At 42.1% G+C, this 26,196-nt stretch overlaps 1 protein-coding gene across 11 annotated transcripts in view; it reads right to left on the bottom strand.

The window, feature by feature from the left end:
• Positions 1–26,196, bottom strand: part of DOCK9 (dedicator of cytokinesis 9) — a 290,859-nt gene that overhangs the window by 15,867 nt on the left and 248,796 nt on the right. For 4 of the 11 annotated variants that reach the window (XM_047081304.1, XM_047081324.1, XM_047081294.1 and 1 more), the window contains exons 39-48: positions 25,177–25,292; positions 19,021–19,158; positions 18,722–18,904; positions 17,025–17,138; positions 16,715–16,930; positions 14,942–14,999; positions 13,923–14,000; positions 12,396–12,502; positions 2,067–2,189; positions 1,238–1,351 (exon numbers count right to left, since the gene is read on the bottom strand). In XM_047081304.1, coding sequence (XP_046937260.1) covers positions 1,238–1,351; positions 2,067–2,189; positions 12,396–12,502; positions 13,923–14,000; positions 14,942–14,999; positions 16,715–16,930; positions 17,025–17,138; positions 18,722–18,904; positions 19,021–19,158; positions 25,177–25,292 — 1,247 coding nt within the window. Of the gene's footprint in view, positions 1–1,237; positions 1,352–2,066; positions 2,190–12,395; positions 12,503–13,922; positions 14,001–14,941; positions 15,000–16,714; positions 16,931–17,024; positions 17,139–18,721; positions 18,905–19,020; positions 19,159–25,176; positions 25,293–26,196 lie in introns of those variants that run through there. The other 7 variants (XM_047081341.1, XM_047081331.1, XM_047081322.1 and 4 more) reach the window with 3 other exon arrangements.

Here is a 26,196-nt window from a genome sequence, read left to right on the forward strand (position 1 = left end):
ACTATGAAATGATTCGGCAGGAAATGTACACACCTCACATCTCATGCCTCCCCCATTTTCACAGGATTTTACGGCATAAACAGAAACATTCCAGTCTGGAGCAGCTCTGGCAAACGTTATGGCAAACGTTACCTGAAGTTTGTATAAATTCTATTTTGCTTTACTTAGGAGAAAAATATGAAAGGGCTGGAGCATGGCATCAGCAAAGATTTTCATGATCACCAGTTGATTATCATGTGGTTTAGCACCAATCATGTCTGCTGAACACAGCAAGGCTTAAAATTGCATGGGAAGTGAAAAAGGTTGAAAATTTTAAAGTCCAGATTGGGGTTAATACTTGAAATAAAAAAAAAAAAAGTTTCTCGTCTAAAAATAAAAGAGAGAAAATGGTGCAAAAAACACAGTATATTAAAAAAAAATGCAGGCTAACATGAGACAAATAACACCCACATCAAACTAGTGTAGATGCAGTAATTTCACTACATTACTTGCTTTTTAAGCATTTACTGTAATTACCTCCACATCTGTTTCACTGTCTGTAAACTGGTATTGCTATAAAGTTATAAAAGACAATAACAGGATAAATTGAAGGTTATATAGTGCTCACAGAAAACCACACACCCTAAATAAATGGATTATAATTTATATCATTTAATCATGTTAGAGACTTTGGAGGTTAAACTTTCAGTTAAATTTAAATGAACCCTTTTATACAGGGTTTCTGAAATATTACAACAGTAAATATACTTGTGGAGATATTATATTACAAAATAGAGAGATGCACAGGGAACAAAGGAAACCAGAAAGTCTTAATTTTGATTTTAAAACATGCAGTGTAGATGTGTAAGGAAACAAGTGATTTATTTCTGTAAATGGAATAAAATGTTAATTTTTTTTTTTTTGGAGTTTGTAATGATTGGACAGATATACATACAGACTTAAAAAGGAAACTTGCAAGTCACACGAAGTACCAAAGATGCCACTAAAAATGTCTTATGGAGGGAGAACTTACCGCTGCCTTAAGAAAGTAATAAAGAAAAGACAGGAAGAAAGAAAAAAAGCAGAAAGTTTACTACTGAGGAAGATAAGAACCATACTAAATATGACAAATTCATCAAATTAGCATTTATAGAAAACAGAACACTTACAAAATACAACTTTATAGAATTAAAAAACAAACAAACAAAAAACCCCAAGGGTTTAGAAGGATGGTCTGCGGAACAGAGAGGAGCCTCACCTGTCCAAAGAAGGCCACTCGGAAATATGTCCCCAGGAGCCTGCGGCCAGAGTGCATGACCTCAGTTACTTTGCTGTAGGCCCGGTGTAGTGTATCATACAGATGGGCTAGCCTCTGGAAAACAGGACAAAAAACCCATTTCTTCCCACTTGTAACTAGTAGGATCAATTGTAAAATAATTAAATGAGAATGAATAAGTAAAAATTCCTTGGACTTGAGTAAAAGAAACAAAAACAAACAAAAAACCAAAAGACCAAAAACCAAAAACCAATGGTAATGCACAATGGTAATGACCATTTTTTCGATTACAATGTTTTCTACCCAGAAAGCCACCTCGCGTACCAAGGACCCATCGAATCTCCACACTGTGGTAAGCAACTTGTTTTCAAGTTAATGTGACATGTTGGAGATGGTAGAGTCCTACGATGACATTTTTAGTCTCTGCTTTTCCTACTTTCTTTGATAAGCTCAAACAAGCTGGACAACTCCCCACCCCGTACCCCCCAGCCCAGGAAGGATGACAGGGACACCGGCTTTCCATGCAGGGGAGCAAGGAAGAGCTCTGAGGAAGAAGGCACCTGATGATCATAAAACTCTGTTCTTGGCAACCTTTCAAAAGTAGAGTGCCACAGTTACCAATCCTTGTTTCTTGAGATTTGGTGTCGCATAATGGCTCTGAGGGTGGTGACCTCCAGCATCACCAGAGGGTCAGAGGCCACATGGTCATCTCTGACTGGGGTCTGCTTGCTCTCTTTGCATACAAGAAGGTCTGGGTGTATGTGTCGTCCCACCGTCCTCTCAAAGAGAAAGAAACAAACCACTCTGATACCTCAAAATCTCTCCGCTTCTCATAAATGGGGATGATGAGTTTATAGATGTCAGCGATTAGCTCATAGCGTTCAGCCTTCCAGAGTCCATCTGCACACTGCTCTAGAAGCTCCATGAGCACATCCTGATCAAAGAAAAAGGCCACCGGCCAGAGAACAGTGTTACGGGAAACATGACATCGTATTCTTTGCAGAATGCTTAACTGGTTAAGAGGGTTAGGAAGAAAATTTCAAAACACATAATGTTTCTAAACACTAACTTCCACACTTGTTATAGCTCATCACTATGCTCTTTTTCTAAAAAAATCTTTTATGTTTATTTTTGAGAGAGAGAGAAAGACTGCGAGCAGAGGAGGGGTAGAGAGAGAGGGAGACAGAGGATCTGAAGCGGGCTCTGCACTGACAGCAGAAAGCCTGATGTGGGGTTCGAACCCACAAAAAGTGAGATCATGACCTGAGCTGAAGTTGGATGCTTAACTGACTGAGCCCCCCAGGTGCCCCCACTATGTTCTTTAATGAGCCATTTTCAGTCATTTACAAGCAGAAATGCAGGATCACAATGTATGACCGTGTAATAGTTAATACCATGGGAAAAACTGACATTGATCACACAGTCTCTCAATTTTTGTTGAGTTCTCTTTTTATAATTAGAATTTCAATTTTTTTCCTTTCTGAGAAACAATGACAATGCTGAAACACAAAGTTATTTAACTGTGGCTTTAAACCCAATTAGACACCTCAGAGCAATTTAGTAATGGCACGTAGTGGGCATGATGCCTGCCACACCAACATCGTTTCCTCCTTTCCTTGGAAGTTTTTACCTACTGGAGTTTGGGTAGTCAGCCCACCTCTATTAAAGTCCTTGAACTTTGAAGGAAGCTAACACTTGCCATGACACAAGGGCTGGGGCATGTGGCTCAGGTGTAAACTAATCAGCATAAATCTATTTCCTGGCCACACTGTTTCATTTTAAATATATTTTTTTAATGTTTATTTCTGAGAGAGAGAGAGAGAGAGAGAGAGAGAGAGAGAGAGAGAGAGTAAGGTAGGGTAGAGAGAGGGAGACACAGAATTTGAAGCAGGCTCCAGGCTCTGAGCTGTCAGCACAGAGCCTGACGTGGGGCTCGAACTCAGTGACAGTGAGATCATGACCTGAGCCGAAGTTGGACACTTAACCGACTCAGCCACCCAGGCGCCCCTTGGCCACACTGTTTCCAAAGTGGACATAGGACCTAAACAGACCAATCAGGGTGAATCTTAGGACTGAAGTGAGAGAAGTTTTCTCACCAGCCCAGACAGGAGAGGCGGCAGGGAACATGACAGGGGCTGACATCCATTTCATGGCCAACCAGGGGCCCGTCTGCCTTAGTAACAGAGTGGAGAGCTCCCCCTCCCTCCCAAAACAACTATGTCATAGATAACTCTGTAAAACATTTGCATCGATTGCTTTCAATCTCTCTGTAATTTCCTAATGGAAGACAATTTACTTGATCTTTATTATTTAAGCCCATTTGAGTGGGGTTTCATGAACGATGTTGAGCAAATTTTCATATGCTTATCTGTCATCTGTATAGCTTTGGCAAAGTGTCTATTCAAATCTTTGACTCATTTTTCCACTGGGTTATTATTATTGACTTTTGAGAGTTCTTTACATATTTTGCATAAAAGTCCTTTACCAGACATGTCTGTACTTTTCTCCCAATCTGTAGTTTGTGTCTGGAATTTCTGATCAGTGTCTTTTGAAGAGCAGAGGTTTCTAATTCTGATGAAGTTCAATGTATCAAGTTATTCTTTTCTGGATTGTGACATATTATATTGAAGAAATTTCTAACACAAGTTGGCAAAGATTTTCTCCTATGTTTTCTTCCAGAAGTTTAATAGTTTCACATGTAAGTTTATGATCCATGAAGTAATTTCTCAATATAGTATAAAGTATGGATCAATTTTTTTATACAAATGTCCTATTGTTCCAACACCATTTGATGAAGACTACTATCCTTTCTTCATTGAATTGCCTTTGAATCCTTATCAAAAGTCAACTGAACCGTATGTGTGTGAATCTATTTCTGGTTTCCCTATTTTGTTCCATTGATAGAGGTGTCCATCCTTGTGCCATTCAATACCACAGTTTTGATTACTACTACAGCTTTAGAGAAGGGTGTCTCCACAGTGACAGTAATGATATTTTGAGCCACACAATTCCTTGTTCTGGGGGTCTGTCCTGTGCACTACAGAATCTATGGCAACATCCAAAGCCTCTGCCTACTAGATGCCAGTAGCAGTACCCTCTCCTTTCCCCCTTTCCCCTAAATGTGACATTAAAAACGTTTCTAGCTACAAATTACCAAAAGTCCCCTGGGAGATGGGGACAAAATGATCCCAATTGAGAACTAATGCTAATTTATAGTAACCTTAAAAGTCAGATGGTATGACTCGTTGAATTTTTTCAAAACTGTTGTGGCTAGTCTCTTGCTTTGCTTTTCCATATACATTTTGAATCCATTTTGTTAATTTCTACCAAAACTCCAGATGGGAGTTTGATCAGAACTGCTCTGAATCCATAAATCAGTTTAGGGAGAATTGATACCTTAATAATATGGAATCTTCCACTCCATATATTTAGGTCTTTCATTTTTTTCGTCACTGTTTTGTAGTGTTTAGCATAGAAACCTATATAGATTTATATCTAAGTTTTTGATATCATTATAAATATTAATGTTTTTTTAATTTTGAGGGTTTCTTTCAAGGAAAGTGCTTTACTGAGTAAGATTTAAAGTCATCCAGCACACCTGTTTGTAGGAATAATATAAAACAATCACTGATAGGTGAAACCATGGTATAAGAATCTCTAAACGTGAAAAAGGTTGAATGCTTTTTGAATATTGATTTTGTATCCTGTTATCTTGTTAAACCCAATGTTAGTAATTTCTTTTGTAAATTCTTTGGGATTTTCTCTGTCACAAAGATAACCATATCTAATATGAATACAGGCAGTTTTATTTCTTTTTCTTGCCTTATTGCACTGGCTAGGACATCCAGCACGATGTTGAATAGGAGTGTTGCAAAAGCAGATATTCTTGTTTTGTTTCCAATTTTAGGGAAAAGCACTCAGTCTTTCACCACTAAGTATAATGTTAGCTGCCGGATTTTTGTAGATAATCTTTTTTATTTTTATTTTTGAGAGAGACAGGGACAGAGCGTGAGCTGGGGAGGGGCAGAGAGAGAGAGGGAGACACAGAATCCAAAGCAGGCCCCAGGCTCTGAGCTGTCAGAACAGAGCCCGAAGTGGGGCTCAAACCCATGGACCGTGAGATCATGACCTGAGCTGAAGTTGGCTGCTCAACCGACTGAGCCACCCAGGTGCCCTGTAGATAATCCTTTTTAGGTTGAGGAAGTTCTTTTCTCTTCTTAGTTTTGTTGTTTCTTTTTAGACCATGAATGGATGTTGAATTTTTTCAAATGATTTATCCACATCTATTGAGATGGTCATACAGTTTTCTTTATTTATTCTGTTAATATAGTGAATTATATTGATTGGTTTTCCAATGTTGAGCCAACAGTGCAATCCTAGGGCAAAGCCCACTTGGTCATGCTTTATTTTTCTTGTTTCTATATTGCTAGATTAAATTTGCTAATATATCTCTTAAGGTCAGTTGCCTTTACACATGTTTGTATCCTCTATTATACTGTAAATGAAGGGTAGGACCTATGGTTTTCACTAGTAATCTAATGTTTCACTTCAGGCCTAATGCCAACAGTTAACAGACCCAAAGAAAATAAATACATTTAAAGTAGCTGTGAATCAATTTACCAGAAAGTAATGTCGGACTTAAAAAAAAAATCTTTAAAGCAAGACATTTACCTCTTCTGTCAGGTTTACAACATACAAATCGTAAAACTGTCAAATCGTGAATTTCACAAATCGTGAAACTCGGAGCCAGTGCTTATAAAGAGGTATACCAGTTGCCTCAAACTTTTGTTGCAGGTCTTTTAACTGCAAACATTAAATATTGTCTAGTAACTACGGTACTAGTACTAGTATGTAGTACTATGTTACTACATAGTAACAGCCATAGACAAAGAAGAAATCAGAAAAGGTTCTAACTCCCTCTCTTCCCCTTGTGCATTAGAGTTGCACAATAGAGTTTTTGGGTAATCTCCTGTACCAAATTCCCCAGACTGGGAGACTAAGATTTGAATACTGTTCTTACTCCTGTTTAGTCAAACTGGAAACATACGGAAAATTTAATAACGATGAAACCTGAATTCAAGTAGCATATCAATGGACAGCTGAGTTAATGATGGAAAAATCTGTCATATTCGGCTAAAAAAGATGGACTTCAACCAGGGAAACTCTCTAGAATGGTTGGAAAATGGGAATGTTTGATAAAGTGAATAGAGCTTAGTAAATAATTGAAGTAAGTATCACAATCTGATGGCAACCGGCAATTAGAAAATAACATGCCATTGGGGCGCCTGGGTGGCTCAGTCGGTTGAGTGACTAACTTTGGCTCAGGTCATGATCTCACAGTTTGTGAGTTCCAGCCCCACGTCGGGCTCTGTGCTGACAGCTCGGAGCCTGGAGCCTGCTTCAGATTCTGTGTCTCCCTCTCTCTCCGCACTTCCCCCACTCATGCTCTGTTTCTGTCTCAGAAATAAATAAACATTTAAAAAAATTAAAAAAAAAAGAAAAACGTGCCATCAATTTTTTATATGCTACTGGATGTTATTTTATCTTTTTTTTCTGATTCAGGAGGCAGATCTGTAGTTTATCACTCTGATATCAGTTATTATTACAAAGAAATGGTGATATGTACTATAAAAGCAAAGTCTGTATAGATTTTACTCAAAAACAAACTAAAAATGGCTTCTATAAAAAAAAAGATAAGTCCTCTCATTAAAGTAGAGTGTGGATTACTGAACATCAAAGTTTAATTTAGTCAGGTAAATTATTCAAGCCAATGTCAAGTCTACAAATACCTAGACATTTATAGACATAATATTTTGAGTAGGAATAACAAGAAAAAAAAAAAAGAAAAGAAAGAACCAGTAATCATTGATAGTTCATTTTGAGAGACCGTATGTCAATACAAAATTGTAGAGTCGTAGAAACTATGATGTCATAGTAATTAAACACTGGGACATATATGAGTAATATTCTCAATATAATTCCATGTATTAATTTACTTAGGATTCTCAGCAATCACAGCACCTGAAAACCAGAGCTAATCCAGACAATGGCTGGACAGTGATGACCTTGAAAGGTGGTTATACAGAAAGCCTAATGGTTTTATCACCTCGCTTAAAATTTAAATGCCAAGATATATCTTCTAAATTGCCAATCCACGCAAAGAAGTGTAAGTAATTACTGGTTGGAAAAAAAATCCTCAATGAACTTAATGCATCTGGAAAGCTCACTTTTTATGTTATTAGACTGACCTTAAGAAGATCTCAGTACCCTAAGCTCATAAGCCACTGAGACAGCTGTTTAAAATGTAATTAGCCAGTTCCGTTTTTAAGTGTGCCATAGCAATGCAACTGAGGTCACCGAGGACCTGTCTGTCTGTGGAATTAGCACACTAATGCTGTGTATGGGGGTGTGTGTGTGCACAAAAAAGCCTATAGTAGCCTGTGTATGTGCAGTGTATTTAAACATTTTCATTTAAATGTCACTTGTTCCATCTGGCATTAACTTAATCTAATCATAATTCTTATGAAACTAAATGTTGTCCCTATTATCTGCCATTTAGAAAGAAAGTAAATGCGTGACTGGGCTTGAGCAATGGCATACTTCATGGCTTAATTCACATCTCCACCATATTATTCTTCTCAAGTTAGAGTTGAGAATCCCTTACAGCAGAATAATCACTTGGGATGCTTGTGAAAATACAGATTCCCAAAATAAACAAACCAAAACCAAAAGCCAAACCAAAACCAAACCAGATTTCAGACACCACACTCACCCACCGAATATGGGGATTAGCAGAGCAGGGGAGCTTGGGAATCTAAGTAATTTCTAACTAAGCACACTAAAATTTGAGGGCCACTGTACCAGGTGAAGCTTTCTGAGGCAGGTACATCAGTTATACATCCTCAAGCTAACACATGACACAGAACTAGTTTATAGAATGAATCAATGTACGTAAATATAGAAATTTCCATGGGGAGCTTGAGTGGCTCAGCCAACCAAGCTGACTCTTAATTTTAGTTGAGCATCCAACTCTTCACTTTGGTTCGGGTCACGATCTCAATGTTCGGGAGTTTGAGCCCTGCATGAGGCTCTGTGCTGACAGCATGGAGTCTGCTTGGGATTCTCTGTCTTCCTTTTCTCTGCCTCTCCCCTGCTCTCTCTCTCTCCCTCCCCTGCCCCAAAAATAAAATAAATTAAAAATTAGAAATTTCCAGGTCACAAAGAACTCAGACAACTTCTAGCTGAGACTGTAAGGGACTGTGGTTTTGGTGTTTCTCCTCAATGGGAAGAAAGCATCACACGCAGTCCAGTGTCCCGGGGCAGGGACCATACCTTGCTCACACTGCTATCTCCAGTACCCTGTTCAGTGCCAAGGAAGCTCGGTAAATATTTGCAAAATGAAGCGGGACATATACGTCCTGGTGTGAGCCAAGGGTAGAGCAATTAGACAAGCTGCATGGGTGAAGTTCACCAGTCACTACTGCAATGACCTGAAGGACTACAAAAGTGCCTCCACGGATATTGATTTTGGGGTTACAAAGAAATTTCAACAAGTGGGCAACTGGTCAGGATGAACTGTATTTTCTATTTCCCCTTCTAGAGTCCCTCTTGGCCTTGTCCTTCCTCGCTCTGTGCTTTGGGAGGTCAAAGCACCAGACCGCTGGCCTGCATGCTGGGCTCCCTGTCCTCTGCTCCTGGCTGAGTTCAGAACATGGAAGGCTCAGTAGGAGCCTAGAGGGCAGGAGGAGAGGGAGGATGGGGTGGCTATGCACTTGCCCCTCTCTGCCAGGGTGCAGGACTGAGCTCACCCCTAAAATTTGTCAGGCGCCCCCTCCATGTGGTTTCTCTCCCCTCCCCTGGCCCACAGGGTGTCGGGTGGTAAGCTGGCTGTTGCTCACCTCAAGGGTACTGAGATATTACTTACTGGTTTCTCTATACCCTGTCCCAACTTTTCAAAATAGTCCCTTTATTAGCCTTTCTTCAATGTCCTGAGTATGCTACCTATTTCTTCATGGGATCCTGCATGAGGGATCCCCAAAACTTCACGGGCTGTGTAGAATTCTGACATCGCAGGGGACTCGGAATTCTTCAATCTGCACGGACTCCAAATTGCATAACAGAATTGTAAACAGGATGGGATGTTTCTTTTTATCTAATCAAAAGCAGCTGGGAGGGAGTCTGCTCTTTAGATCAGAGTCCGGGAAGATGAACTGCGATCAATAAAAACCCATCTGTGGTCTGCTGCTAGGAGAACTGTGTATTTTTATGCAGCTCCATGAAAATCCTATTAGGAGAGCACGAGGCATTTAAGTACATCTAATAACACAGATTAAAAGGGCAATGATCTTTATTAAGCTATATGTTACACACCTATTCCCATCAGCTTTTCCCAAAACTCCTTCTGGGAGAGAAATGTTCAACTTTCTCTTTTTCTTGAAATGTCCTGATAGCCAAAGCAAAAATGTGTGTGGCAACTTCTGTTTTCCTGGCTTTTAGAACATGTTATTCTTGGGGTGCCTGGGTGGCTCAGTCAGTAAAGCCTCCGGCTTCGGCTCAGGTCATGATCTCGCAGTTTGTGAGTTCAAGCCCCACGTCAGGCTCTGTGCTGATAGCTCAGAGCCTGGAGCCTGCTTCCGATTCTGTGTCTCTCTCTCTTTCTGCCCCTCCCCCACTCATGCTCTGTCTCTCCGTCTCTCTGTCTCTCTCTCAAGTAAACAAACATTAAAAAAAATTTGTTCAGAACATGTTATTCTTTCAACTCCCAGCTAGTTTCAGTCTTGATGTGCAGGGGTTGCACACGACTTTATAACCCCACCGAGTCATACCCTAATCATTATAGATCGTCACGTACTATGGACCTTGTTAAATATTTACCAACTTTATGCTTCAAGGACAGGGTGGAAAATCCATATTCTGGAAATAATTGATAAAGTTACCCCCTCACATGTTTAGTGATCAGACTGGATGCCATTCACAAATTTCCTCAGGAAAGCCTGCACATGATTTCCTAGGCTGATTCCCTCGCCGGCAGTGATTACTCCAGCCTGATACTTAGTCAGATGGGCTGACCTGAGCTTCATTTATCATCCCCGCGGGACAGGTTACTGAGAACTGTTTACTTTCAACTCCGTAGTTGTTCTTGGCATAGTTGCTTTCCTTACCAAATTCTAAACAAAATGCTGGACTCCAGAGGTCTGTTTAGGCACGGGGGACAAGGGTGCTTTCTGCAAGGAGACAATACATTCAAGCCTCTTCTCAGAGAAGAACCCAGTCAAACACCTTGAAGGAGGAGTTCAAAGCCAAGAGCGTGCAAGCCTTATTACCTCAGTGACAGGTCGCACACTTCAGAGCAAAAATTAAAAATTACCTTTTGCCCAGGCATTTCAAGGTAGAGAGGCAGCTGAACTATTAACGCCATGTAATAACAGGCCTTTTTTTTGTTGTTGCTGTTTTTTTTTTTTTTTTTTAATCCTTCGGGCTACTCAGAAAACTTTATTGTGGTTAAAGTTATTTTAATATTTACATGTGAAATGCATTCAATATATTATCTTTCTTTTTCATGCTTACTTTTTAATTGAGAGGTTCATTTGAGACCAATTTAGGACAGTGGTTCTTAAACTCTGGGGGCTTAAGACCCCTTCATATATCATTGAAATTATTGAGAATTCCTTAAAAACGACTGAGAACTTTTATGTATATGGGTGTTATCTCTCAATATTTACATACATTATATGGACTGGAAACTGGAAAATACTAAAAGGTTTATTAATTTAATTAAAATAATAAACCTATGTTAATGAAAAAATAACATTTTTTATGAAAAAAATTTCACCCCTCCCCCCCAAAAAAAATTAGGGGAAAAAGTAGCACTATTTTACGTTTTTGCAACTCTCTTTAACATCTGATGTCATAGGAGAAACCTGAATTCTCATATTTGCTTCTGCTTTCAATCTTTTCAATATGCTGTTCTGGACGATGTATACAAAGAAAGTCCAGCCTCACACACACATCCAGTTGGAAAAGGAAGGACCTCAAAGACTTCCTAAAAGGTCCGGGGTTCCCTCAACCACACTTTGAGAACTGACTCAAAGTGTAATCTGCTAACATGTCCTGGTTAAGGTCACTGAAGATGTCTGATCACGGCTCTACTTACTGGGCAAGAACACGATTAGAAGTCATAATATTAATCGTAGGACCTCCACATCATAAAAACAAATACAACAGAGGAAGAATGTATTTCTTTCTTTCTCTGTTCTTTCTCTCTACGTGAAGAAACAGACAATTTTATTTTTCTTTATTTAAAAGACAGGCAGGATCAACTAGCTTTCCCTTGACTGTTTCATTCTGTCCTGAGCTGAGGAGAGGCGGGCACACATGAAAAACCTTTCTGGCAGACATTGATCAAAGAGGAAATTCAGGGAACATAAGCAGACAACTGGCATTTGTTCAAATTCCTAACTTTATTTCAAAGCTTTCTGGTTCCAGATAAGTGGCTGCAAGGTGATCCTGTTTTGGCAAGAAAATTACAGAAATTGCCATGCTGATCTTAGGTCAAACTTTCTGATCTCTATTGGGGGTAGGACGGGGTGGTCTTCTTTACTAATGGTGAGAAGAATCTGGATAAGGCACTCCAGTGGAGGCAGGGAACCAGGTCTGCTCTGCCCTGGAGCCCAGTCTGGCCTCTCATGGCTTTGAGTGTCTGTGGACACGGGGGAGAGGTCAGTGTTGGAGACACTGACTTAAAAGTCAGAGTGGCCGGTTAGTTCAGTTGGGCAGAGTGTGGTGCTAATAAAAGTCAGATTAAAATAGCAATAAAACCCATGAACTGGAGAAATTAATGGCTGGAAAGAATGAGAAACCTTCTGGTCAGAATACTGCACCTATTACCACAACTGTTTGAGCTCTCAGCTTCACTTCCCTCCTAAATGAGCTGCTCAAGCTCTTTCCAGAGACAAGGAGGAAATCCTAGACAGGGGGATGGCGTAGCTTTCGCTGCTCTGTGTCAGCCGTCTGGAGCATTATTTTGGTCAGAGCGAAGTGTGCAGCCAGCAGCCGCCCAGAGAAAACCCTCGTGTGCAGAGCACAGCCGGCCCTGAGACACTCCATGACCCAACAAGCCCACGCTAGCCAAGGCGCTCACCTCGTTGAAATGGACGTCTTGCATTCCGACATCTTCCATCATGGAGGCCTCCTCGTCTATGTTTGGGGTAATGACCCTGAAAGCTGTGCATCCTTGTCTAAACATGCCTAGAATGGAGACAGCAGGGGAGAGAGCTGGTCACTGACCCGTAATTGGATGGACCTGGAGGGCTCTCCCTGCCTGCCACGTTTCTGTGCTGAATGACACGACTGACTTTGAAACCTCTTATGTCTCAGGCTCCCATTCTCACAGGGAGCCACTGGGTGCTTTTCATCTGCTTCCTCATAGTTCACCTCACCTCCCTCAATTCTTTGCTCGTTTTAATTTTTCACCCACCTTTATTAAAATATATGTAATCCCTAAATAAACCATAAATAAATGGAAACACATATTGGATCCAATTAATAGTTAAAAAAGTAACATTAATTTGACTTGGTAAGATGGACCATGCTCAGATACCAAGAAAAATAAAGCCAAAGCCAATCAAAGCGAAACACAGGACTCAAAAAGGACTGTTTCCTTCAAGCTGTCACCTCCCCAACTCTGGCTGGGGGTAACCCAGAACTCGGATTAGAACTCGCTCTTCTCTTTCACAAAGCATTCTACCAAGATGTAACTCAAGAGCCGCAGCCATGAGTGGAGAGCTTGTCTTAGCTGGTTCCATATCTGCTGCCCGAGGGGTAAGGAGAGGCTTTCTTTCTTCCCCAAAACAGAAGAGCAGGAGCCCGTACAGCATGAATGCTTCAGGGGCCTGTGCACTCAGATTCTCTGGGGGAGACGGTAGAAGGCTGGAGCTGGGATAAACAACCGGGGTAAGGATAAAGGCTTCAAGCGATAATGGCCCATTTGGGGCCTTCACTCAACTTGGGAGTCACTGGGGAAAAGTTCTGTGTCAGTTGGACAATGCCAGCTGGGCAAAGGTGATCAAGTACAGAAAGGACCTCAAATGTCTTTGCCACTCTATTTTGAGATCACTTTACAATAAAACAAAACAGAAGTCAAAACCTGAATGGAGACCTCCCCTAATTCAGAAAAAAGAGGAGTATAGAGTATTTTGAAATCAAGTCCCGAAAGAGTAGATTGTGACGTCAGGTATTTTTCTGCGACACGATGGTCAGGATTTCGGAGCCATTCACGGGTTGTCTGAGGTCTCTGCCACTGTCCCACTAGAGACTTGCTCTTATTCTTTGGAGACAAAAGCTTCCCCTATGGCAAGCATTAATCTAGGAGCTTGAGGCTATGTTAATGTACAAAAAGCAAAACTACAGAAGCCAACCACCCAGGTTTCCAGTAGAGAATACGTTTAAATATGCACCTCAGCTCCAGGGGGACAACTACAAGGGTGGCCCAAGTGCCTCCGGTCCTTGCACAGGAACAGATTGCCATGGAAACCGGAGAGGAAAGGAAGGGAGGGAAAGAGAGCCGAGCCTATCCATGCAGCGTTGCAAGAGAAAACCCCCACACCTCTAAGTGTCATGTGGATGGGGCAGCGGGGGCCCTGGGGGCCGGGCCCACCCTCAGGCTCACCTCCCCGGCGCCTCCTCTGGCAGGTGCTGTGGCTGTAGGGGAAGAGGGGCAGCTCCGGACGGAGGGCTATGTCTGCTTCTAAACACGAGGAAATGTGTTACCTGACAAAAGGTCTCAACAGGAAATCATGCTAGTAGCAAGAGAATATGGAGCCCTTCTTTAATTTCTTTCTCATTTGGGCTCTGATGTAGGATAAGCCTAGACTCCCTTAAATTCCATTCCAAACAGCCAGCTGTCCCAGAAATACAGAAATTCCCTGGCCTTGGCACATGACTTTATATCATTTCTCACTTTGTAAATGTACTTCTTGTTGGCCAGATCTGGTGCTGCTGTGCTCTAGGACACAGGCATACGTGACCAGCTTTTCTAAAAACCTTGGTGTTCTTGATTTCAAACTGGAAATGAACGACTGGTGTTTAACCAAAAGAACCTGTGAACGAATTCATGGCCTGCTCATCTGGGAACAAACACATAATGCACAAATGAGCAGCACCCACACACTCCTGCCTTCTCCTCCTTCCCTGGGGAGGCGAGGTTTCTAGCCAGCAAGGCTGCCTTCCCACATAGTAAAGCCAACTGGGCCGCGGTTCCAGAAAACACTGTCAAATAATCTCCTGTTACAATTGCCATTTGATTGATAAACAGTTCCAGTGGGAATCTGAAGGGAAAATAAATCTCAGCTTGAGATTGGCCAGTCAAGGACACCCAGATGCAAAGCTCATTAACTAGTTTTTTGCAAGACAGAGCCATTAGTTAAAGGTTATACAATAACATGCCATACAGTTTTGTTTTTGATATTGGCATTTCTGCTGTGCCTACCAAGCCAAGCAAATGTGAATAAAATAATGAATATAGCGTACACACACACAGACACACAGACACACACACACACACACACACACACACACACAACAAATCCAAACCTCCCACCTCCTGATCTTTCTGAACGGCTCTCACTTGTCTTGGCTGCTTTGTACAGTTCTGTATTCATTTCACAAAACACAGGAATCATTCCTTACCTTTCCGCGTGAGATATTCTGCCACCAGGGCTGTGACATGGACATAACACATCGCTGCCTACAATAAAAGACACATGCTTCAGAATCATGTCATAATGCTCACGGACAGGAATCTAATGGCTGCACGTACTTACAATAGGTCTCAAGGGAACTAGGGGTTCTAATGGCTGACATCTTACCTTTTGAAAAAGGTGGAACACTTCACATAAAATGAAATTTTGAAACAAATTGCAAATTGAGACAAATGGTAGTAAATATACTAAGTCTCATTTCTATTTTGAATTACTGAATTTTAACATGAAAGATAAAAAAAGCATTTTTTCTTATACTATTGAAAATTCCTGCATCATTTCTCCTAAGGTAAAAAGAGGCCCATTTGAAGAAAAGGTGTGTGTCTTCCTAGATTCTGGGAGAAGTGCTCATATTTCAGCAGCTAATATATTTTTCTCTCAACTTAAGAAAATGTAGTAACTACTTCCTGACATAGAATTATAAACCAAAATTATAACTTAATGTTATAATTAATGTTAATGTTAGATAACATTATAAACACCTTAAAATGAAAGAAAAATAAAAATAATCTTTTGTTTTTTTTTTTTTACTAAGTTGCCACAGTGTTATAAAAAAAAAAATCACAAATAGCTGTTGGAAATGAACCTGATTCTGACGCCTGAACCCCTGGTTCTTGTCAGAATGACAGAAAAATCACTCCTACCAGTAATATGTAATTCACTGTTATCACAGCTAAAATATAGTTCAGAATAAATTTATGGTCAAACAGAACGGACTTCTTGAATAATCAATACATAAAAATAGTTACATGAAACTTTCAGATGTAGAACATAATTTTACTAATTTAGACAATTAACAGAAGTTTAAAAGTAAAAGCATGCTTCTTTGGTAATACTGTTGATCATACCTAAATGTTTTAGGCACAAATCGTAAACACAGTTTTTGGGGGAACAAAGAACCTGTCATGCAGCCTACTGTTTTCTTTGATTTTGCCCCTTTTACAGACGATGTCATGGAGACCCAGAGGGGTTAACAATGGACTCAATGTCACAGACTTAGTGAGAGTTGGATGTGAGATTCGGTCTGTCCCCGGGGCCTGTGCGCCTAGCTCCCTGCCGCCACTCTGTCTACTTAGGGAAACGTGGCCCCTCTGTACAAGGGTAGTGCTCTCACACCTACCACATCCACAGACAACAGACCACCTCAAAAAGGAAACAGCAATGTCCTATCATTGCTTTAAGAACAGGAAAATTAAACTTCATCATAAAAGAGCTGGATTTTAGGACTAGACAGAAGTTTCGATGCAGGAGCTGAACACACTGGAATCAGCAGGCCATCTATGTGAACATAGGTGCTAAGAGCTTTCAGAAAATGCTCTCTTGTGGCAGGAACATGCCTCTACCGTGCTGTAAACTACCGAGATGCTTAGAAGACTATGAAGTATCACTTCTTTAATTACTGGGATATTTTCTTAAAATTGGTTTCTTTTCTTTTTTTTTTAACGTTTATTTATTTTTGAGTGAGCGGGGAGGGGGCGCAGGGGTGGGGTGGGGATAGAGGATCCGAAGCAGGCTCTGCGCTGACAGCAGAAAGCCTGATGTGGGGTTTGAATTCATGAATTGTGAAATCGTGACCTGAGCCGAAGTCAGATGCTTGACCGACTGAACCACACAGGTGCCCCATTAAAATTGGGTTTCTTCTAGCGAATGAGACATAACTAGTTTCTCCCAAAATCCCAGATTGAGAGGCTTGCAGGACTACCTCAGAGAGATCCCCATTTTTGACGTGGATCCTGGCCATGCTGTCCAGCCACGTCTTCCTGAGCTCGGGAGTGCTGGCATAGGACTTGGCCAGACTATACTGGAGGTCTACCAGCATCTCCGGGTCATTCTCGTGCTCCTTCATTTGGGCAGTGGCCATCAGAACTGTGCGGATCCTTTTGGTCAAGTCCTTCACGTCCGAGGAGAAGGTGGTGTGCTAAAGCAAGGTGGAAGAAGGACACACGGGTTCAGCTGTGTTCTGCCTGTCCGCACACACACCAGATGATGAGGCAGTCTTGGGGGCCACCCACCTTGATGAGCCTGTCACTGTTGGCACAGTTGTTGATGATGGACAAGGACTGCTGGAATCTGGTTCCCCCGATCCCAACAACATCTGCTATCAGCTGGCTGACAGAAATAATGACCTTAGGGACACACAAATGTGAACAGATCATTTCACCTTCAAATGACTCCCTAAACTTGGCTCTTGTCTTCAGTTAGGATGTGCAAAGTTTTGAGCACAGATCATTTCAGTGCAGGAAACAATGCCTGAGTCATCTTTTTCCCCTTCCAAGAACCATTCCAGAAGGTGACTTTGCTATCCTTAAGTATTTTGTTTGCACAGCAAAATGCTAATCAGGAGGACATAGGCACGAGAATCAGATAAGACCTTATCACTTGGATAGTTACTCGCTTTCTCTAATAAAAAGGGAGACCTTATCATTTACCCCATCAGTTACTGGTTTGAGCTTATACACACTAAATATTCAATAAGTGGACTGTCCTTTGTATTTTTTTATTAAAACATTTACATATTAACTATGCAGTGGGTGGGGGGAGCACCTGTCTTTACTGGGGTCTGTGAAGTGCTCTGCCTTTCCCCAGTTATACAAAGTAAAAACGGGTATCATCCTTATTCCCTCCTTCTCCTTCACCATCCCCTCCATTCCTTCACAATCAATCTCTAAGCACTGTGAACTCATGCTCTTCTTCTAACCTTACCATGCCTGGTCTAGGGCACCATCCTCTCTGGCCTGGATTTGACCAAGGTTTCCCCAAAGTCTCTCCAGCTGAGCCCTTAACTCCCCTGATCCATTGTCAGCTCTAGGTCCAGGTGATCCCTCCAAATATGCAATGATGTCTTCTTGACTTGCTCTCACCCGTATTCTTAATTCACCATGAGGATGTCGTCCAGCTCCCTGGATAGGCCCTTCCCCTGGTGCATCCATGGCCTGACACATGCTCACCCTCTAGACGTGCTAACCTCTGATGGTCCTTCCCATCTTCTGAGAAGCCTCCCTGCCCCGGCCAGATGCCCCTCCCTTCCGTGGTGCACTCAAGTTCCTCTATCACGGCACTGGGGACAGTGTACCGACAATGGGGTCTGTCTTCCAGTGGACTGTATACTCCATGAGGGCCAGGGGAGGGTTGTTTGATTCATGGTTGTATCTGTGAATTCTAGCATGTAGTTTGCAAACAATAAGTATTTACTTAAAAAAGGAATAAACACAGAGATAGAAAAGGCACTCCTACATGAGTTTGTAGAAAAAGGGAGTCTATAAAAATACTTAAGACTTTTCCATATCTTTCACGGTTCCTAGAGCAGAGCATCTGAGACGTGTTAACTCTGGAGGGATGGTAGGTATGTCAGTAGATGGAAGACAGAAAAGAACCACTATGGACTTCCTATGTTTTTCAGCTAAGATGTTTGCTATTGGGCATCCTCACGTAGATTCTAATAGATTGTGATTCAATGGAATTTCAGTCGGTCCAATACCGAGTCAATTTTCAAATGTCCCTTTACCGACAGAAACACATTCTGGGCCCAAATCTTACAATGTGGAGAATGAAACAAACCAAACCAGTGAACGTGACTTTCCAATTTTCCATTGCAAGGCCATACCTTGTTGTGCTTACACTGAGGTCTATCGGTAAGCACGACAAAATCTTCCTGCTAAAACAGAACCCCATAGGGTACACCCGCGTTGAAAAGTGAAACTACACGCACTTGCAAATGCGTCCGGACAAAGGACTTCTTTCCAGTGTAGTCGAAGTTGTTCCTCATGAGGAAGTACAGCAGCTGGGAGGCCTCGGTTCTGATGGAGCTCAGCTTGGAGTTGCAGCATTTCAGGATCTCGTAGCACAGAGCAGCACACATGTCGGCCCTCCCTTCATAGAACGTCGAGGGAAACTGGGGGGAACAGCAGAGAGTGAGGCCCACGTGGTGATCAGTGCTCCCTTCAACCCCAGGTGCAAGGCAGACAAGTACGGTCATCGACGAGGACATCCCCCGGGGAAGCAGCTCACCTTATAAATGAATGACCTTAAGGCAGTGAAGACATTTTTCAAAGCCGTTTCAGACTGATGTTTTTGAAGAAAACACAGATAGACGTCAAAAACTTTTTTCATGAGAGGATTATGTCCGTGGTCGGCCAGGAGCTGGTTCTTAAAACACAGAAGGACAGCTTGGTTAGTGAGACTCACTGGACACCTCAACTGGGTTGCACACAATTTTCAGACTCAAAGGTTCAATTTTCTAGGTACTAAGACAACTTATAATTTAAACAAACTCTGCCATGAATCTCTAGGAAAACACAGAATCCTCTTGTAATACAAATAAGCCTACAACAAATTCATGCTTTGGAGAGTCTGCTTTTTTTCTTTTTTCTCTTTTAATTAAATGTTTTTAATGTTTATTTTTGAGAGAGAGAGAGAGAAAGAACATGAGCAGGGAAACGACAGAGAGAGGGAGACCAGAATCCGAAGCAGAGCTGTCAGCACAGAGCCCGACATGGGGCTCGAACCCATGAACTGTGAGATCATGACCTGAGCCGAAGTTGGACGCTTAACCGACTGAGCCATCCAGGCGCCCCTGCTTTTTTCTAATAAGGGAGGGACTAATCATAAAACTTCCTAGCATACCGTAACGTGGTTTAAAGGACAACTATTCCTCAGTACTGATTTGGCTTCTATTTATTTACTTATTTTTACCGTTTACCAGCCACCAATACAGAGGTAATCTTTGTGACATCTTAATTTCAACAAAGAAGTGCCATTACAGGTTTTGGCTGATTAGTGGGCTGGAAAAAAACACTGAAGTGAGGTCCCCTAAAAGTAAGTTTGTTTTTTTCCAGGCTTCTCAGGGGACCCTGTTAAGTGATGAATAATAACCAGACAGCTTGGTAAGGTGGGAAAACATACAGGCTTTGATCAGGCCCCATTGATCATGTGCACCGATCTGCACAGGTAAACTGAGTCTTACTCTTCCCACCTGTAAATGGCGACCCTAGAACTGACCTTGTGCAGACACTGCGAAGACGTGAGTCAAGTACAGAAAGTGTCTGACGCATCCTTGATCGGGCTCAGTAAGTGGTGCCGGCAGGATTTTAAATATCATGGATTCTACTTGACAAAGCAAAACAGCAGGGCCACAATTCATACCTCTCATCATTCTGCAAGGGCTTTTCACACCAGCAGTAAATTCATACTAATTGAACACTTCGTTCAAAACTCTCATCAACTGCTGAACACACAGGTAGATATAGATGTTACCGAGCTAGAGGCCAGCATGCAACCATTGTGCCTTAACGTATGTGACACTAAAGAGCTACATCTTCAAATACAGATAAGCCTGTCTGCACAAAGGTGTGTGTGTTTGGGACAAGTAGGCAAACGTGATGATAAAAAAATGTCAAGAGGCCAGTGTCTCAAACCAATCTTACAATTTTTCCAAATGACTGGAGATAACTTATGTCCAAGTATTTCTGTTAAATAGCCAATTATGGGTGGGGTGTTAGTTCTAAGATTGACCTCACCTTATTTGGGGAGAAAAATTTTTACTCAAGGAATAAATTTTGTTTTCGTAGGTCCAGTGACTCACAGATGTACTCACAGCTGGTAGGACACCTGGAATCCACAGTGATCTTTACAACATGAAATACTGAGCACAGTACTGAATTCCATCATGTGAAAGAGAAGCAATTTAATGAGTAGAAAATATGACTTAATTAACTGAATATGATATATTCTCAACCAAGAGCAGCTGTTTACCAACTGGAAAAAAGAAAGGGTGGCTCCAGTGTTTCGGGAACTGCTCACATGGCTTGTTGTCTGTGAACATTACTTTTCCAGGGGCCACCATCCTCCCTACTTATGGCTGTATTAAGGTTTGCACAGATCTGGATGTGAGCTTTCCTCCTCTCAGCACTCTTTGGGGGAGGATATCCAGAAGAGATAGTGTGGACAAAAATCGCCAGGAGCCTGGTCTTGCTGATGGAACTGGCCTGTCTCCAAGTTCTTACCCCTGGAGTTAAATTTTCCTTCCTTGCACTTTCTCATCAAGGTGTGTGTTCCTATTTTCAGGATTTAGTCTTCGTGGGTTCTGGTCTCAAAACCCAATTGCAAGAATGCAGTTAAAACTCACTCACACGAAAATATAAAAAAATCCCTCATGTAAAGGGATAGAGGACCTTTCAACCCAGACACAACCCCATGTACCAGCTGCCATCTGCCATCTTCCAATCAATCTTCTTCTCTCCCTCTCTTGGTCTCTCTGCATGTCTGTCTCTTTTCACTAATTAGAAAGTGATATACACAAATGTAAAACAAATGTTTGAACATTCAAAAAGGACGGGGGTTGGGAGGTGGGAAACAAAACAGAACCACCCTTCACTTTTCCACTCAGAAGTAACCACAGGTAGCAACAGAGTGTATCTCATGTCCACCTTTTTATCCCTATGGACTTGTCCTGAAAATAGGAGAATTTCATTCAGGAAATTAAATGAGACGTTGCAACAATATGGAGGGCATGGCTATTCTCTAGCAACAAGGTGGAGAATAGGTTGTAAATAAATCTCAGGAGCTGTCAGATATGCATGCAGGTTTGACTGTTGTAACGCGTCCTCCTTGGCAGAATGAGCCTTTAAGAGAATGAACACTCAAAATCAGTAATTTTTAAAGATCCAGGAACAGGATAAAAACAAACTTAAACCTTGGGTACCAAAGTGAGAGGTCTAGAACCATGTTATTTAAAATAGATGTACCTTTCCTAGGCATACAGCGTTTAGTTTTATTTAGACATTGCTTTAAAAATCCAGTTTAGAGAAGAGCTGTGTCAGTTGCAAACGCTCAACAATCACTAAGGTGACCTGATTTCATGCGTTCTTGCAGACCAGGCCCACGGTTGTGTGAACCAGACCCAAGTTCCTAGAAGAACCCAATGATCCAAGCGCCCTCCAACATCGCATACGGATTCTCCCCATGCAGCTCAAATCAAGAAAAGGCACTACGTGGAATTGCTAAAAATACATTATCAGATTAAATCTGTAAACCCATCAAAAAGATCATCAAAGATCATTAAAGGCCAGCATTGACTTGGGGTTGTGTTAATCATAGACATTATGAAATAGCCAGAGAAGAACACTATTTTTCTGCATGTAACTACCTTGGCTTACAAAACACATCCTTTTGTGTATTAAATGAGACAACACATGTGAAAGCATCCAACACAGGACCGGCAACTGGTAAGTGTTTGGTAATTCTCTTCTTTTTTTCTACATGAGAGATCATTCAATTATCTTGATATAACTCAGCTTAGCTTTTCTCTCTTTCTCCCTCTTTCCCTCCCCTATCACCACCTCCCTGCCATGCCTGGCTTAGTGGAGAACAAGAACTTCATCTGGTCAAATGTGCAGTGATCTTGGGCAAATCTTTTAACCTGTCTCAGTCTCAATCTCCTCATCTGTGAAATGAGTGATAAGAAGATCCACCAGGGCAGGCTAACATGAAGATTAATGCTTGAGGCACAGAGTAATAATAAATAAATAAATAGCAGGAATTTCATTCAATAAATAGCAGGAAACTAACAACAACAACAACAACAACAACAACAACAACAACAACGTTATTATTAAGGGTTTAAGTCTTTTCAAACATTTTCTTTCATTAAGAATATGATTTCTTGGGCCTGGGTGGCTCAGTTGGTTAAGTGTCAGACTTCCGCTGAGGTCATGACCTCACGGTTCAAGAGTTTGAGCCCCGCGTAGGGCTCTGTGCTGACAGCTCAGAGCCTGGAGCTGTTGTATCTCCCTCTCTCTGGCCCCGCACCCGCTCATGCGCTCACACTATTTCTCTCTCTCAAAAATGGATAAACACTAAAAAAAATTAAAAAAAAAAAAAAAGAATATGATTTCTTGACTATCCTTGGCAACTTATTAGATGCAGTCAATTAAGAGACTCAGTAACGATGGTGCTGTATCTGTGGAAGATGATTTTTTTCCAATTATGTCAGTTAACTCAGTGTAAGAATTTAATTTTTCTGATACGCTCCAAATGGTGCGTCAGCTGAGTAAATATCTGCAGAGGAAGATCCTAGTGGCTGCCGTGTCAGGGGCCTCATGAACCTGCGAATCCAGACCAGCAAGCCTGCAGTGTGGCATGGCATCCAATAATGCCGTAACATCTGCCCATCTTTCCACTTCCTGATGGGGGTGCAGAGCTTTAAACGTTTTTGCACACAGGCGTGTAGACTTCGACAGAGACCACCTCTGCACTAAAGCTCAGTCTTCTCTGTGGGTCTCAGGAGTTAGACCCTTTGTCATGGGCCCAGGAAGTCATGAACACAGGGTAGACGTTTTGGGATACTTCTTATCAATCCATGATACAGTAGGCATAACTGCCAAGTTCTAGGTAAGGAAACCAGGGTTTCCAGATGTCCAGCAGACCCAGCCGAGGCTTAGAATCTGGCTAATGGTGGAGCTGGGAGGTAAAGCCTGGTCTGTATCCACAAAGTGGCAGATTCTTTCAAAGGCCATCCTACTTTAACCAAACAACGAGAGACAGATCGTTTTTTTCTAACCTTACAAATGAGAGATCTTAGGTCTGGAGACATGAGGTAATTTTCCCAAAGACATTCGGACAATAAATGTCACAAGCAGGGACCATCAGATGTTGTTTCTCTCTCAAGAATCGGGCAGAACCTACCTGGTGGCCAGACGCTGGAGACCTGGGAACCTTGATGAAACCTCTTCTTTAATATGAGGCAAGCATTTTCAAGGGGGCTCAGTATGGACTGTAGGCTGTGCAGTGAAGAAACTGTCACTGTTCTCATGTGCCCGCAGACACACCTCTGCTGCATGTGCCCTTACCCCCGGCCACACAGCAGTAGGCTTTCCTGCTCGTTGGCACGGTGGGGCCCAGGCAGAGGGCAGAAAGCCATGTCCCAACTACTGTTCCGAACTTAAGGATTCTCAGTTAGCAGTGGTACAGGCATACCCTGGCCAACACTCACATTAAACATGTCATTGCCTATTTGGACAACAGTTTTTAACTAAAAACACTCAAAAGAAAATGGAAAGAGGTTCCAAACGTGGTTCTGGTAGAGCAGAGGCTCTCAAGTGGTAGCATTCAGGTCTCACCCCGAGACTTTCGGATTCAGCCAGTCTAGGTGAGGGCCTGAGAACCTGCCTTTCTAACATGCTCCCAGGGTTTCCAGCTGCTGCCACCCAGGTGACCACACTCTGAGAGCCACAGGAGTGGAGGCTCTGTGTAATAAGACACTGCTGTCCTCACACATATTCGATGAGAGTCCGCATTTCCTGGTCTCTCATCTGGGTTCCTAGTAATGACATTTTGTGGGGACACGAGTGGTGTGGCTGCTAAGAAGAATAAAGGTATATTATAATAAAGTGACATGATATCAGGGCAACTATTTTTATCCTAATAAAGTAATGCGCTTTATGAGAAGCAGAGATAAGTAAAGCAGAGAATGACTCTGGCTGCGTTTTCCAAATATCCTTGGAAACAAACACACCGTTTCAGTATTCGTGGCATAGTAACACTAATTCAATTTCCTCCTTCCACGGTAGAAATGGAAGAAATCGTTTGGCAAGACTAGGAAGTGTTAAGTTACTAAAATCAAGCGAGTGGCTTGAGAGACCATCTCTACCTACTTGACCGTTACTTGCTAAAACATAAAAATAAGACAAACACCACCTTTTCTTGTCTATCCTTGAAACGTTTCTATCACTGATGTTACTGACAGATTTTTAAAAATTGTAAAAGGTGAATGCGTGTGTACTTATTTTAACTGCCGCTACATTTGGATATGTTCAAAGGTGGTAGGGGTGGCAATGCCTGATCAGGTTCCCATATTATCACCCTTGAGGGCACAGCAAACCGTGTTCCCCAGATGGATGCTTTCTTCTGGCCAAGAGGTAACCACCTCCAGGAACTGGTTCCATCACATCCTAACTGGTAAGCTTTATTTTATTTCAGGGAATTCGAGTCATTAGCTACGGAACAGTTTCATTAAGGGATTTTAAGGATTTATGGTTTCTTTACAGGGGCAAAAACAGTCGCTGAGACAAAATATACAATATAGGAAGCTCTTGCCGGTTCAATTAAACACGCACAATGAATTTACAAGGTAAAAGCTCTGACCACGAACAGCTGTTCAATACCAACCTTAAACGCCAGTGTAAACAGAGACAGAGTGTCCAGAGCCGTAAGGCACACCTCCGTAGCAATGTTGGCTTCAAGTAGGGACTGGTGAAGGACGTCAGCGTCTGAGTGGCCATAGCCTGCGTGAATTACAACACGAGGTTACTGCCAGGGGCTGCAGACAGAGAGGGCGGTGGCCCGATACAATCACGCAGTCAACTTTTGATTATTTAGGGAAGGCTTCCTTTGGGGCTTTGTCTCCCTGTTTGCCCTTTTCATCGGTGGTGGGGCAGGGGTAGGTAATTAATAATGCGTCTGTTGGGTTATGACTCTACGATTCTGGAAGGGAAAGAATGGCAGCAACCATTTATTTTGTATTTGCCACGTGCCAGCAATCATTCTATGAACTTCACATGTATTCGCTCATTTAATCCCTCAACGACCCTAAGAAGTATGTACATTATTAAACCCTTTCTGCAGATAAGGAGACAGAGGCACAGGAAGGCTAAACAGCTTGCCTTAAGTCGCACAGTTAGCCCACAGTGGGCGCCAATCCACCGAGTACTTGGCTGAGCTGCTGGGACGGGAGGGGCGGTGAAGGAGGCTGAGGCTTCCCAAGCTTCCCACATGGACACAGGCAGCAGAGGAGCACAGGGGTTAAGAAAATGAGCCCAGGGTCAGCCTGCTGGTCCCTGAATCCAGCTCAGCCACGTGCTACCTGTGTGACCTTGGGCAAGTTATTCGGCCTCTTTATACCTCTGTGTCCTGGCCTGTAGAACGGGGACAATAATAGTATCTACCTCAAAGGGTTTCAGTGAGCATTAAGTTGGTTACAATTTGTGAAATTCTTAGAATAGTGCCCGGCGCATGGTGAATGCTACGTAAGTGCTGAATCGCTGACGTGAAGAACCAGGCATGATAATCAAGAGTTGACTGCACTGCTAATAGTATTCTACTTGCTTTATCAAAAAGCACGAAAGCCAGTATGTCTGAAGGAAACGTTTAAGAAAAGGAAAGGACTTGAAGAATCCTAATTTAAATACA

The sequence above is a fragment of the Lynx rufus genome, unplaced genomic scaffold (assembly GCF_022079265.1).
Source record: "Lynx rufus isolate CCGP_SWC_20201006 ecotype Redwood Valley unplaced genomic scaffold, mLynRuf1.p SCAF_1, whole genome shotgun sequence".
In the NCBI taxonomy this organism is placed as follows: domain Eukaryota; kingdom Metazoa; phylum Chordata; class Mammalia; order Carnivora; family Felidae; genus Lynx; species Lynx rufus.